The sequence below is a fragment of the Dermochelys coriacea genome, chromosome 1 (genome assembly GCF_009764565.3).
Source record: "Dermochelys coriacea isolate rDerCor1 chromosome 1, rDerCor1.pri.v4, whole genome shotgun sequence".
Taxonomy (NCBI): Eukaryota; Metazoa; Chordata; order Testudines; family Dermochelyidae; genus Dermochelys; species Dermochelys coriacea.
In genome coordinates, this window is record NC_050068.2 from 14,452,414 (window position 1) to 14,465,879 (window position 13,466).

A 13,466-nucleotide genomic window follows, 5' to 3' on the forward strand; every position below is an offset into this window, starting at 1 on the left:
TATGTGAGGAATAAATCCATGCTCCACAATTAACATGTGCCCTGCCCTAGAATTTGCACTTTCTTTCGCCCTCATTTTTATTCTCTGCAAGAAAGAAAGAAAATGGCAAGGAAGGTAGGGAGGGAGCGAAGTGTAAATTCTGCCAGACTCATTGCAGACTGTGCGGGGATTGGGGGATTCCTGGGGGTATTTTCTTTTCTTTCGCCCCATTTCCCAACTGCTAAGTTGCAAAGCAGCGTGTGTTTAATGTGGTGTCGAAACCAAGTGACCTCACTCGGCCTTCCCCATCCTCTGCCCTTCCAGCCACCAAACCCGCGTAGAGTTTGCAGTGGGCTTCCTTTCATTGGGGACCCAACTAGCCGGCCGGCCAGCCGTGTGCACCTCGCTCCCTCCTCCAGAAGCGTCTGGAGCAATATCCACATCTGCCTCAGAATGCCACGCAACAGGGCCCTGCTCAGAGGCACCCACTTCCTACTGTGTCGGGGAGAGCTCAACCCCCGCTTTGCCCCAGGCCCTGCCCCCCACTCCACTCCTTCCCCCAAGGCCCACCCCCGCCCCACCCCTTCTCCACCCCCACCCTGCCTCTTCCCGCCCTGTTCTGCCCCCTCCCCCGAGTGCACCCCGCCTTTGCTTCTCCCGAGGAACAGCTGATCATGGGTGGCACCAGGAAAGAGTGGGAGGTGCTGATTGGTGGGGCCGCCAGTGGGTGGGAGGCACTGTGGGGAGGGGGAGGCACTGATCAGGGGGGCTGTGGGTGGGTGCTTCAGCCCCGGCGTACCCACGGAAACGGTGCCAACAGCTCTGTTAGAAAGAGCTGTTAGCTCTGGGAGCCCAGGCGTGTCTGACATGACATCTCCCTTGCTGTTGATTCCCCACGCAGAGAGCTGACCTTGGACGAGCCTCCTCGCACCTGCTGGAGTGGAATGTGTGGCTATCCACAAGTGGTGTCCCAGGTCCATGTCCTGGCAGCAGCTGGGCTGAAGAACCAGGATTCCCAAGGAGGTACTGGCCGTTTTATTGCTTGTTCTGCACTCACTGAGGGACTGGGAGCCAGTGTTGAGCTTTGGTTTTGTTAGAAGGAGAGTAGGACCAAGTCCTTTGTTTTCAGATCATGTTCCAGGGCCTCCAGCACATGCTGATGATCCAACAGGGGCTAAGGGAGGGTATCATGGGGACGGGTGCCTTCAAAATACAAGAGATGGATCAGATTTGGCCCAGTGGTTTATTTCACAGAGACCCATTTGGAAGACAGGATGGAGAGGGACCTTCTGGGTCAATGATCCCAGTCCCCTACCATTGCAGGCATCATTCATAATACTCCTGCAGGATCGGTTCTCCACAGTCCTGCATCTTATGTGGTTACGTACCCCTGTGCAGCATCGGTGTATGATTACCTGAGGTGCCAGGCAATGGAAAATCAGACCCCCGACCTCCCCTGGAGACGTGGGTCAGGGAGCCAGAGGGTTCCAATGTTACAGTGAAGTCACTGTTAGAAAATCAGCAGAAGAGGAGCATCTTGTGAGACCCACTCTAGACACTCGCAAGGGCCCCGTAAAGATCAAAAGGCCTCTATGGGTGTCAAGGCTTTCACAGGCGGTAGCCGTGCTGAGATCCTGGGACACTAACAGAATGGCTCTGCATAGATTTAGAGTCACTGCATCACCCTGCCCTGTAAGGCATGATCACAGAAAGGACATTGCACAAGGCTGGAGGTGTACGAGAGATAACAGGCAGCACGTTACACAGTGCATAATCACACTCAAAATCACGGGCTGCAAGGCGTTACGGAGGCCAATGGTTTAGCAAGATGGAAACAAAGGGTCAGACGCTGTTCGTCACTAAGCATGGCCTTTGCAATTCCAGAAGGGAAGTTACACAGGCTCAAAGTGGTTACAGGATTACAGAGCATATATATCTGCACAGCTGGCAGGTGCATGGTGGGGAGGGTGCTGGGAGGTTCATGTGGTTTTTTTAAAGCATCAAGTCTAGGCCCTTGCCAGGGTACTGAACTGCTTGCATCCTGTCTCCTCTATCCTTTGGGGATGGGCAGTGGCTTCTCCAGAGGCGTGCACCTTCTGTTGGCACTTTGCCATTTGCAGGGCCTCTCATCAGGAAGACAGCAGTACAGCACCCCCTAGAGTCGTGCTGGTGAGTCCTAGCTCCTTTCTTGGCTGCTAAAGAGAGCGACCTTGCAAGGGGCCTCCACCCCTCCACTCAGTTTCACCACTTACATCTGGATCAAGAAACCCTAGGATAATAGTGGCTGAGGGGGAGAGGGGTGACTTTTGCTAGTTCTGCTTTTAAAAGAAACACGGGAGCTGTTATGGATATTCATGACTTTTCCTGATTGGAACTCATCCTATCACAGCCCTTTTCACCATCTCTCTTGACCTGACCGGTAATGAGTTCCCAGGCAATTTGCATCAAGGGTGTCCCTTGCAGGGCCCTTGAGAGGGATCCTTGTGGCAAACTGGCTGCTCCAAGACTAACACGGCTCCTTCCTTACGCTGTGAATGCTGCAAACAGAGCCCTTCTAGGCTCTCCAGCAGGGGCGTAGAGGGGTTTATCCCAGGAAGGTTTCTCCTCAGGGGAGAGCCAATTACTTGATGGCTCCCTACTCATAGAATCCATCAGCCTGAGTCGTCATCTCACTTACCCTGGTGTAAGCCAGGAGCAATTCCTCTTCACGGGCAGATGGAGTCAGTGGGCTGACTAGGGGGCTGGTCTGAGACAATGGAGAGCTGGGTTCTAGTCTCAGCACGGCTCCTGGGCAAGTCACATCATCTTTGGGCTATTGCTTCCCCTCCGAGCCTTTTTCAGGCACTCAGCTACTGTGGTGATGAGCATGGTTACGAACCTTTAGAAATCAGGGGGATCAAGTCAGTGATGTGAACGGGGAATCCAGCCTGACATCTGGATCATATGGTGTAGGGCTCCTTTGTCCTCATTCCCACCTGTCCTCTGGTTTTCATGGATAACCAGTTTCCTGGGATCCCATACCCTGCTGCTGTTCTAAAGACGTGCTCTGTTGGAGAAGGAAATCAACCGACAGAGCCTCTTCTACATCCTCCAAGTTCTTGGCTCTGAAGAACTGGGTCCCGGGTACAGTGTGATTAGGCGGCTGCAAGGTGGAGTCTTTTACACCAGGATGCCACCTGTAGCCTCTGGAATGGCATTTCCCTGCTGTATTCCAGTTGTTCCACTACTTCAAGCCGCAAAGTATGCTGCCCTCTGAGTAGATATGAGATCACTGAGATCAGGGCAGAGCAATACCAGCAGAAGGGGTGTCCTCCACACTCAGCAATTTGTGTGCATTGGTGGTTCCCAGGGCAATTGTGTCTCTCCTGTCTTCCAACCCTTCCCAGACATTTGGGGGCAGTGATTTATGGGTGGAATTTGGCTCTGGCTGGTGGAAAATGAGGCTTTCATGGATCTTTCCAAAGAAGCATTTGGAAAGCATGGCTGCGAAATCCTGCAGCTATTTCTAATCCTGGAAGCAAGGAGCCGCGGGAAGTGGAAAGCTACAGAGTAGGGGGGCAGTAAATCACTGACAAGTTTCCTCTGGGAACAAGAGATGAGGAAGTTCAGTCTCTGGCCTTGGGAAGTGGATTGGTTTGTTCCTCAGCATTCCCAGTGTTCACTTGGATGGAACATTGACACCTGGCTGTGTTTCCTTGGCAGTTACCAAAGGCTCTTGTGAAAGCATTAACCTTGCAGCCTGGCTGCTCTGGCCCTCAAACAATGATTCATTCTCCACTACAAACACAGGGATATGGGCCTGTTTCCTAACGGGGAAATGTTGGTTAAGGTGGGATCCTTCTTCTCTGGCCCTGCAGCTCACGCAGTCACCTTGGCCCTGACTTGATTGCTTCACCCTGTGTCTGGCATGTCCACAGCCTCCGTGACACCTCCTTCCAGTCCAGCCGGTGCACAGCTACTACAATAATCTGCCTTGCCCAGTAGCTGACTTTGTAACATGCCCATCCTTGAGCCTCTCCCTGGTCCCCTGCCACCCATCACGTCTCGCTTCAACTCTTCTCAGCCTCAAGACTCCACACCATCCTGCTCCCTCCCTCCCTCCCTCCTCCCCTGCTCATCCCACCTCCCACTCCAGTCTGCAGCCTCTTCTCTGTGTCGCCCCCTGGTGTACAGAGTGCCTGCCCCAAGTCGAGTGACGAGATAGCAAATGTGAAAAATTGGGACGAGGTGGAGGGTAATAGGCACCTATATGAGAACAAGCCCCGAATATCGGCACTGTCCCTATAAAATTGGGACATCTTTGCCTTGCCCCAAGCCACCACCCTCTCTGCACTCAAGCCCCTCCCTAAGACACATGTTGCCCCCAAGAAATAATCCAACTATTCTATAATTCTCATTTCTTCTTCGAGTGCTTGCTCATGTTGATTCCAAGGAAGTGTGTGTGCACGCCGTGTGCACGGTCATCGGAAGGTTGTTTCCCTAGGGGTACCCATTGGGTTGGCTGTGGAGACCCCTGGAGTCACGCCTTCCTGGCGGTGTATATAGGTCCCTGCCGACCCACTGCCTCTTCAGTTCCTTCTTATCGCCAGCGACGGTCATTGGAGCAGCTCTTCTCTTGCGATGGCAAGCGATCCCCTAGTGGACTCTTTCTTGTTATACCTGTAAATAGTTGAAAATTTACTATTAGTTCAAGTAGTTCCTAGTTAGTTTAGATAAATTTCAGTTGGAGGTTCCCTCCACCACATTCTCCTCCTGGGGATCGCGGCATGCCTTGGTCTCAAGGGTTCAAACTGTGCGGGTCCTGTCTGAAGCCCATGCCAAAGGGAGACCCACACGACTCCTGCTTCAAGTGTTTGGGGGAAGTCCATCAGACTGAGAAGTACAAAATCTGTAGAGGCTTCTTCCCAAGGACTAAAAAGGAGAGGGAATTTAGGCTGACGTGACTCCTCATGGAGTCAGCCCTTCGTCCCCAGTCGATACAGGTGCATCAGATCCCAAGCCCAGCACTTTGGTGTGGAGTACACCGGCCTCTGTAAGAGAGGCTGTGGTTCTGAGAAAGGACCTGGGCTCCAGGGACCCTAGGCATCACCACTCCCTGGCGCCAAAGACCTCCTTCGATGTGAGTGGCCGGCACCACTCCAATTTGCAGGTGCTGCACAAAAGAAAGAAGGCCGACAGAGGTCGCTCTCCCACTAAAGCAGTGGAGCGAAGAGGCGCCAGTGGGGTATGTCCCACACCGGGACACCCTGCTCCGGCTCCCACTCAGCTGGCACTGTCAACTCTGGCCTCGCAGGGAGGTCCATCGAGTCTGGTTCTAGTGGACTCCCCAGTGCAGAAGTGTCAGGAGGAGGACTTAGACCTTCCTGCCATGCCGGACACCTTTGAGGCGACGAGGGATCTCATAGTGATGATGGCACAGTGTATTCTATTGAGGGCAGGGGTGTTTCCAGGTTTACATTTCCAACAAGCAGGTAGTCCTCGGCCGCTATAGTTTTAATTCTTGGAATATGTCCAAATTTAAGGAGCTGCTTCTGGCAGACTCCCGCTCGGAGTTTGCTGCTGTCCTTGAGGAAGGCAAGGTCATCATGAGGATCTTCTTACAGGCCTCCCTAGATTCAGTGGACTCTGCAATCTATACCAGGGCAACAGCCATAGCCATGAGAAGGAGCTCATGGTTTCAGGTGTCGGGACTCCCACACGAGGTCCTGCAGACCATTCAGGACTTGCCTTTCGACTGCGTAGGGCTCTTCTTGGAGCAAACAGACACTAAGCTCCACAGCCTGAAGGACTCACGGGCAACTCTGCAGTCCTTGGGGCTTCATACGCCAGACCCCCAGAGGAAGCATTTTAAACCGCAGACTGCCCCTCACTTTTACCCAGCTCCTCCTAGACAGGACAATAGCAGGAAGCGGTGCAGGAGAAAAAGACAGAGACATTCTCAGTCCTCCTCTAACCAGGGCCAGGGCTCAGCAAAGCAGCCCTCAGCCTCCAAGCCAAACTTTTGAAGGTGCACCTGGGGGCAACGCGCCAGTTCAGATCCCAGATCCTTCCCCTCCTTTCGTGAATCGTATATCCCATTTCTACCATGCCTGTGAACAAATCACCTCAAACCAATGGGTCTTGAGCACAGTAGAATTGGGATATTCTCTCCAATTCTGTTCCCTCCTGCTTTCCCACCCTCCTTCCCCATCCCTCTTCAGGGACCCTTCTCACGAGCAACTTCTCGTGCAGGAGGTGCAAATGCTCTTACAACTTGCGACGGTGGAGGAGGTCCCTCTAGAATTCAGGGGCAGGGGATTCTATTCCTGTTATTTCCTAATCCTGAAGGCCAAGGGTGAGCTCAGACCTATTTTAGACCTGCAAAACCCTAACAAATTCATGAAGAAGATAAAGTTCTGCATGGTCTCCCTGGCTTCCATTGTCCCCTTCCTAGATCTGGGGGACTGGTACGCTGCCCTCAACTTGAAGGACACTTAGTTTCACATGTCCATGATAACGTCCCACAGACGGTTCCTCTGCTTTGTGATCAACAATACCCACTATCAGTTCACAGCCCTCCCCTTCACCTTCTCGGCAGCCCCTCGGGTGTTCACCAAGTCCATGTCGGTCATGGCAGCCTTCCTGCGGAAATGGCAGGTGCAAGTATTCCCGTACCTCAATGACTGGCTAATCAAAGGCCGCTCCAGGGCAAAGGTGGAGGTTCATGTGAGCCTAATTCAAATGACGTTCCACAGGTTCGGCCTGATACTGAATGTGGCAAAGTCGACCCTAACTCCAACTCAGAGAATAGAGTTCATCGGAGCTCTCCTAGACTCTGGTCAAGAAAATAAGAACATACATAAGAACGGCCATACTGGGTCAGGCCAAAGGTCCATCTAGTCCTGTATCCTGTCTTCCAATAGTGGTCAATGCCAGGTGCCCCAGAGGGAATGAACAGAACAGGTGATCCTCAAGTGATCCACCCCCTGTCGCCCATTACCAGCTTCTGACAAACAGAGGCTAGGGACACCATCCCTGTCCATTCTGGCTAATAACCATTGATGGATGTATCCTCCGTGAACTTATCTAGTTTGTTTTTGAACCCTGTTATAGTCTTGGCCTTCACAATATCCTCTGGCAAGGACTTCCCAGTGCATTGTGTGCAAAAATACTTCCTTTTGTTTGTTTTAAATCTTCTGCCTATTAATTTCATTTGGTGACCCTTAGTTCTTGTGTTATGAGAAGGAGTAAATAACACTTCCTTATTTACTTTCTCCACACCAGTCATTATTTTATAAACCTCTATCATATCACCCTTCGTCATCCCTTTTCCAAGCTGAAAAGTCCCAGTCTTATTAATCTCTCCTCATATGGAAGCCGTTCCATACCCCTAATCATTTTTGTTGTCCTTTTCTGAACCTTTTCCAATTCCACTGTATCTTTTTTGAGATGGGGCAACCACATCTGCACGCAATATTCAAGATGTGGGCCTACCATGGATTTATATAGAGACAATATGATATTTTCTGCTTTATTATCTATCCCTTTCTTAATAATTCCCAACATTCTGTTTGCTTTTTTGACTGCCGCTGCACATTGAGTGGATGTTTTCAGAAAACCCTTCAAATGACTCCAAGATCTTTCTTGAGTGGTAACAGCTAATTTAGACCCCATCATTTTATATGTATAGTTGGGATTATGTTTTCCAATGTGAATTACTTTGCATTTATCAACACTGAATTTCATCTGCCATTTTGTTGCCAAGTCACCCAGTTCTGAGAGATCCTTTTGTAGCTCTTCACAGAATGCCTGGGACTTAACTATCTTGAGTAGTTCTGTATCATCTGCAAATTTTGCCACCTCATAGTTTACCCCTTTTTCCAGATCATTTATGAATATGTTGAATAGGACTGGTCCCCGTACAGACCCTTTGGGGACACCACTATTTACCTCTCTCCATTCTGAAAACTGACGATTTATTCCTACCCTTTGTTTCCTATCCTTTAACCAGTTACCAATCCATAAGAGGACCTTCCCTCTTATCCCATGACAGCTTACCTTGCTTAACAGCTTTTGGTGAGGGACCTTGTCAAAAGTTTTCTGAAAATTCAAGTATACTATATCCGCTGGATCCCCCTTGTCCACATGCTTGACCCCCTCAAAGAATTCTAGTAGATTAGTGAGGCATGATTTACAAAAACCATGTTGACTCTTCCCCAACAAATTATGTTCATCTATGTCTGACAATTTTGTTCTTTACTATAGTTTCAACCAGTTTGCCCGGTACTGAAATCGGCCTGTAATTGCCGGGATCACCTCTGGAGCCCTTTTTAAAAATTGGTGTCACATTAGCTATCCTCCAGTCATCTGGTATAGAAGCTGATTTAAATGATAGGTTACAGACTACAGTTAGTAGTTCTGCAGTTTCACATTTGAGTTCCTTCAGAACTCTTGGGTGAATACCATCTGGTCCTGGTGACTTATTACTATTTAGTTTATCAGTTTGTTCCCAAACCTCCTCTAATGACACCTCAATCTGGGACAGTTTTCACCTAAAAAGAATGGCTCAGGTTTGGGAATCTCTCTCACATCCTCAGCCATGAAAACTGATGCAAGGCACCAAGCCAGGGCATTCCTTCTGGAAACTCGCTTTCTCTACATGGGCGCCAACATAGAGGAACTCAAGCGATACCCGACCACTTCAGCATGAAATTGCCTGAGGCTGCTTGGCCATATGGCCGCTTGTACGTATGTAGTACAGCATGCCAGGCTGCGACTCCAACCCCTTGAGGCTTGGCTAGCCTCGAAGTACAGGCCGAACCGAGACCGCCTAGACAAGTTGGTCACAGTCACTCCCCCAGTTATCGAGTCCCTCAGGTGGTGGCTTGACCCACAAGGGGTGTATGCAGGAGTGCCCTACTCAAGGCCCCACCCCTCGCTGTCTCTAGTAACGTCAGTGATGGGGTGGGGGGCGCACTTAGGAAGACTCAGGACTCAGGGCCTCTGGTTCCAGGCAGAACTTTCACTTCACATCAATGTCAGGGAGCTAAGAGTGGTCCGCCTTGCTTGCCAGACGTTTCAGGCCCATCTGGAGGGCATATGTATATCAGTATTGAGCGACAACACAACAGCGATGTTCTATATAAACAGACAGGATGGTGCTCGCTTCTCTCCCCTGTGCCGGGAAGCCCTCAAGCTGTGGGGCTTCTGCATCACCCATTCAATACATCTAGAGGCATCGTATCTCCCAGGTTCCCAGAACGAACTGGCCGATCATCTCAGCAGGTCATTTCACAATCATGAGTGGTCCCTCTGCCTGGAGATGGTGATCAACATCTTCCGTCGATGGAGGTTTCCCCAAATAGACTTGTTTGCAACAAAGTACAAAAGGAAGTGTCACCAGTTTTGCTCCTTCCTGAATCACAGCCCAGGCTCATTCACAGGTGCTTTTCTCCTCCCTTGGAAGGACCATCTACAATACACTATCCTGCCCTTCCTGCTTGTACACAAGGTCCTGCTGAAGGTCAGACAGGAGGGAGCATCAATGATCTTAATAGCACCAGCGTGGCCACACCAACACTGGTTCACCATGCTTCTAGACCTGTCAGTGGACTTGCCAATAACCCTGTCCCTGGTCCCGGACTTGATCACGCAGGACGACGGCCACCTCCAGCATCCTGATCTGCAGTCTCTCCATCTTGTGGCATGGAAACTCTGTGGCTAAACCCTTTGGACCTCACATGTTCAGACCCTGTTTGAGAGGTCCTCCTTGGCAGCAGAAAGCCATCCACCAAGGCCACTTATCTGGCCAAGTGGAAAAGATTCTCCATTTGGGCATTACAAAAAGACACTCCACCCTTACAGTCATTGATTCCCTTTATCCTGCACTATTTGCTGCACCTGAAGCAATAAGATCTGTCGGTATCATTAGTAAAGGTGCACCTGGCCACTATCTCAGCTTTCCAGCCCTGTTCAGCCAGTCGCTCAGTTTTCGCAAACCGCATGCTGGGCCACTTTCTCAAAGGATTAGATAGGTTGTACCCTCAGACAGCCAATTCCCCCATGGGATCTCAACCTGGTGCTCTGTAGGCTGAAGGGACCTCCTTTCGAGCCCTTAGCAACATGCTCCCTCCTCTGCCTTTCCTGGAAAGTAGCATTCTTGCTGGCAGCCAAGAGGGTGTCTGAGCTTAAGGCCTTAACTTTGGAACCCCCATATACAGACTTCTATAAGGACAAGGTGTAGCTGTGACCGCACCTGGCCTTTCTCCCAAATGTATAATAGAATCATAGAATATCAGGGTTGGAAGGGACCTCAGGAGGTCATCTAGTCCAACCCCCTGCTCAAAGCAGGACCAATCCCCAACTAAATCATCCCAGCCAGGGCTTTGTCAAGCCTGACCTTAAAAACTTCTAAGGAAGGAGATTCCACCACCTACCTAGGTAACGCATTCCAGTGCTGCCAACTAGACTTGGAGTCATTGATCACAACCCATTGAGCCCGATACTCTAGCCAGCTTTCTATCCACCTTATAGTCCATTCATCCAGCCCATACTTCTTTAACTTGCTGGCAAGAATACTGGGGGAGACCGTGTCAAAAGCTTTGCTAAAGTCAAGGAATAACTCGTCCACTGCTTTCCCCTCATCCATAGAGCCAGTTATCTCATCATAGAAGGCAATTAGATTAGTCAGGCATGACTTGCCCTTGGTGAATCCATGGTGACTGTTCCTGATCACTTTCCTCTCCTCTAAGTTCTTCAGAATTGATTCCTTGAGGACCTGCTCCATGATTTTTCCAGGGCTGAGGTGAGGCTGACTGGCCTGTAGTTCCCCGGATCCTTCTCCTTCCCTTTTTTAAAGATGGGCACTACATTAGCCTTTTTCAGTCATCCGAGACCTCCCCTCATCATCATGAGTTTTCAAAGATAATGGCCAATGGCTGTGCAATCACATCCACCAACTCCTTTAGCACTCTCGGATGCAGCGCATCCGGCCCCATGGACTTGTGCTCGTCCAGCTTTTCTAAATAGTCCCGAACCACTTCTTTCTCCACAGAGGGATCACCTCCTCCCCATGCTGTGCTGCCCAGTGCAGTAGTCTGGGAGCTGACCTTGTTTGTGAAGACAGAGGCAAAAAAAGCATTGAGTACATTAGCTTTTTCCACATCCTCTGTCACTGGGTTGCCTCCCTCATTCAGGAAGGGGCCCACACTTTCCTTGACTTTCTTCCTGCTGCTAACATACCTGAAGAAACCCTTCTTGTTACTCTTAACATCTCTTGCTAGCTGCAACTCCAAGTATGATTTGGCCTTCCTGATTTCACTCCTGCATACCTGAGCAATATTTTTATACTCCTCCCTCGTCATTTGTCCAATCTTTCACTTCTTGTAAGCTTCTTTTTTGTGTTTAAGATCAGCAAGGATTTCACTCTTAAGCCAAGCTGGTCACCTGCCATATTTACTATTCTTTCTACACATCGGGATGGTTTGTCCCTGTAACCTCAAGAAGGATTCTTTAAAATACAGCCATCTCTCCTGGACTCCTTTCCCCCTCATGTTATTCTCCCAGGGGATCCTGCCCATCAGTTCCCTGAGGGAGTCAAAGTCTGCTTTTTTGAAGTCCAGGGTCCTTATTCTGCTGCTCTCCTTTCTTCCTTGTGTCAGGATTCTGAACTCGACCATCTCATGGTCACTGCCCCCCAGGTTCCCATCCACTTTTGCTTCCCTTGCTAATTCTTCCCGGTTTGTGAGCAGCAGGTCAAGAAGAGCTCTGCCCCTAGTTGGTTCCTCCAGCACTTGCACCAGGAAATTGTCCCCTACACTTTCCGAAAACTTCCTGGATTGTCTGTGCACTGCTGTGTTGCTCTCCCAGCAGATATCAGGGTGATTGAAGTCTCCCATGAGAATCAGGGCCTGCGATCTAGTAACTTCCGTTAGTTGCCGGAAGAAAGCCTTGTCCACCTCATCCCCCTGGTCTGGTGGTCTATCGCAGACTCCCACCATGACATCACCCTTGTTGCTCACACTTCTAAACTTAATCCAGAGACATTCAGGTTTTTCTGCAGTTTCGTACTGGAGCTCTGAGCAGTCATACTGCTCTCTCACATACAATGCAACTCCCCCACCTTTTCTGCCCTGCCTGTCCTTCCTGAACAGTTTATATCCATTCATGACAGTACTCCAGTCATGTGAGTTATCCCACCAAGTCTGTTATTCCAATCACATCATAATTCCTTGACTGTGCCAGGACTTCCAGTTCTCCCTGCTTGCTTCCCAGGCTTCTTGCATTTGTGTATAGGCACTTGAGATAACTCGCTGATCGTCCTTCTTTCTCAGTATGAGGCAGGAGCCCTCCCCTCTCGCGTTCTCCTGCTCGAGCTTCCTCCCGGTATCGCACATCCCCACTTACCTCAGGGCTTTGGTCTCCTTCTCCCGGTGAATCTAGTTTAAAGCCCTCCTCACTAGGTTAGCCAGCCTGCTTGTGAAGATGCTCTTCCCTCTCTTCGTTAGGTGGAGCCCATCTCTGCCTAGCACTCCTCCTTCTTGGAACACCATCCCATGGTCAAAGAATCCAAAGCCTTCTCTCCAACACCACCTACGTAGCCATTCGTTGACTTCCCCGATTCGACAGTCTCTACCTCAGCCTTTTCCTTCCACAGGGAGGATGGACGAGAACACCACTTGCGTCTCAATTACACGCAAACCAGGACATTTTTCTTCCTGTGTTCTTTCCTAAGCTGCACGCTAACAACAGGGAACGAATGCTCCACTCCCTGGATGTCAGATGAGCATTAGCCTTCTACATTGAAAGAACGAAGCCATTTCAAAAATCATTGCAACTCTTCATTGCAGTTGCAGAGCGGATGAAAGGGCTTCCAGTCTGGTCCCGAAGGATTTCTTCTTGGATCATGTCCTGTATTTTGGCATGCTATGACTTGGCAAAGATACCTGCCCCTGTGCTGACAGCACACTCCACAAGGGCACAGGCACCCTCAGCTGTGTTCCTGGCACAAGTTCCTATTCAAGACATCTGCAAGGCAGCGACGTGGTCGTCAATCCACAGCAGAGCGGTGCTACAATCAACGATTCCGTGAACTCTGACCTCGCCTTCTAGATAAGACTTGGGAGTCACCTACTTGGAATCGACATGAGCAAGCACTCCAAGAAGAAAAAACGGTTACCTACCTCTTGTCATTGTTGATCGAGATGTGGTGTATCCGGCAAGAAGGAGCTGAAGAGGTGGAGGGTCAGCAAGGACCTATATACACCGCCATGAAAGTGCGACTCCAGGGGACTTCACAGCTGACCCAATGGGTACCGCTAGGGGGAAACCTTCTGACGACTGTGCACACGGCGCACACACACCTACTTGGAATGGACACGAGCATCACATCTTTAGAAAAAAAACGGTTACTCACCTCTTGTAACTTGTTCGTCAAGCCCCTCTGAATGTATTCCTCTTCCGGGGGCCCTACTGTGTCCTGTTTGCTCTGCTGGATTGGAAACTCTTCA

General features: G+C 50.2%; 1 protein-coding gene across 3 annotated transcripts in view; it reads left to right on the plus strand.

Moving 5' to 3' along the window:
- CAPN5 (calpain 5) overlaps positions 1-13,466 on the plus strand; it is a 132,225-nt gene that overhangs the window by 112,983 nt on the left and 5,776 nt on the right. For all 3 annotated transcript variants that reach the window (XM_038387472.2, XM_043504064.1, XM_043504065.1), the window contains one exon: positions 881-1,002. In XM_038387472.2, coding sequence (XP_038243400.1) covers positions 881-1,002 — 122 coding nt within the window. The remainder of the gene's footprint in view (positions 1-880; positions 1,003-13,466) is intronic.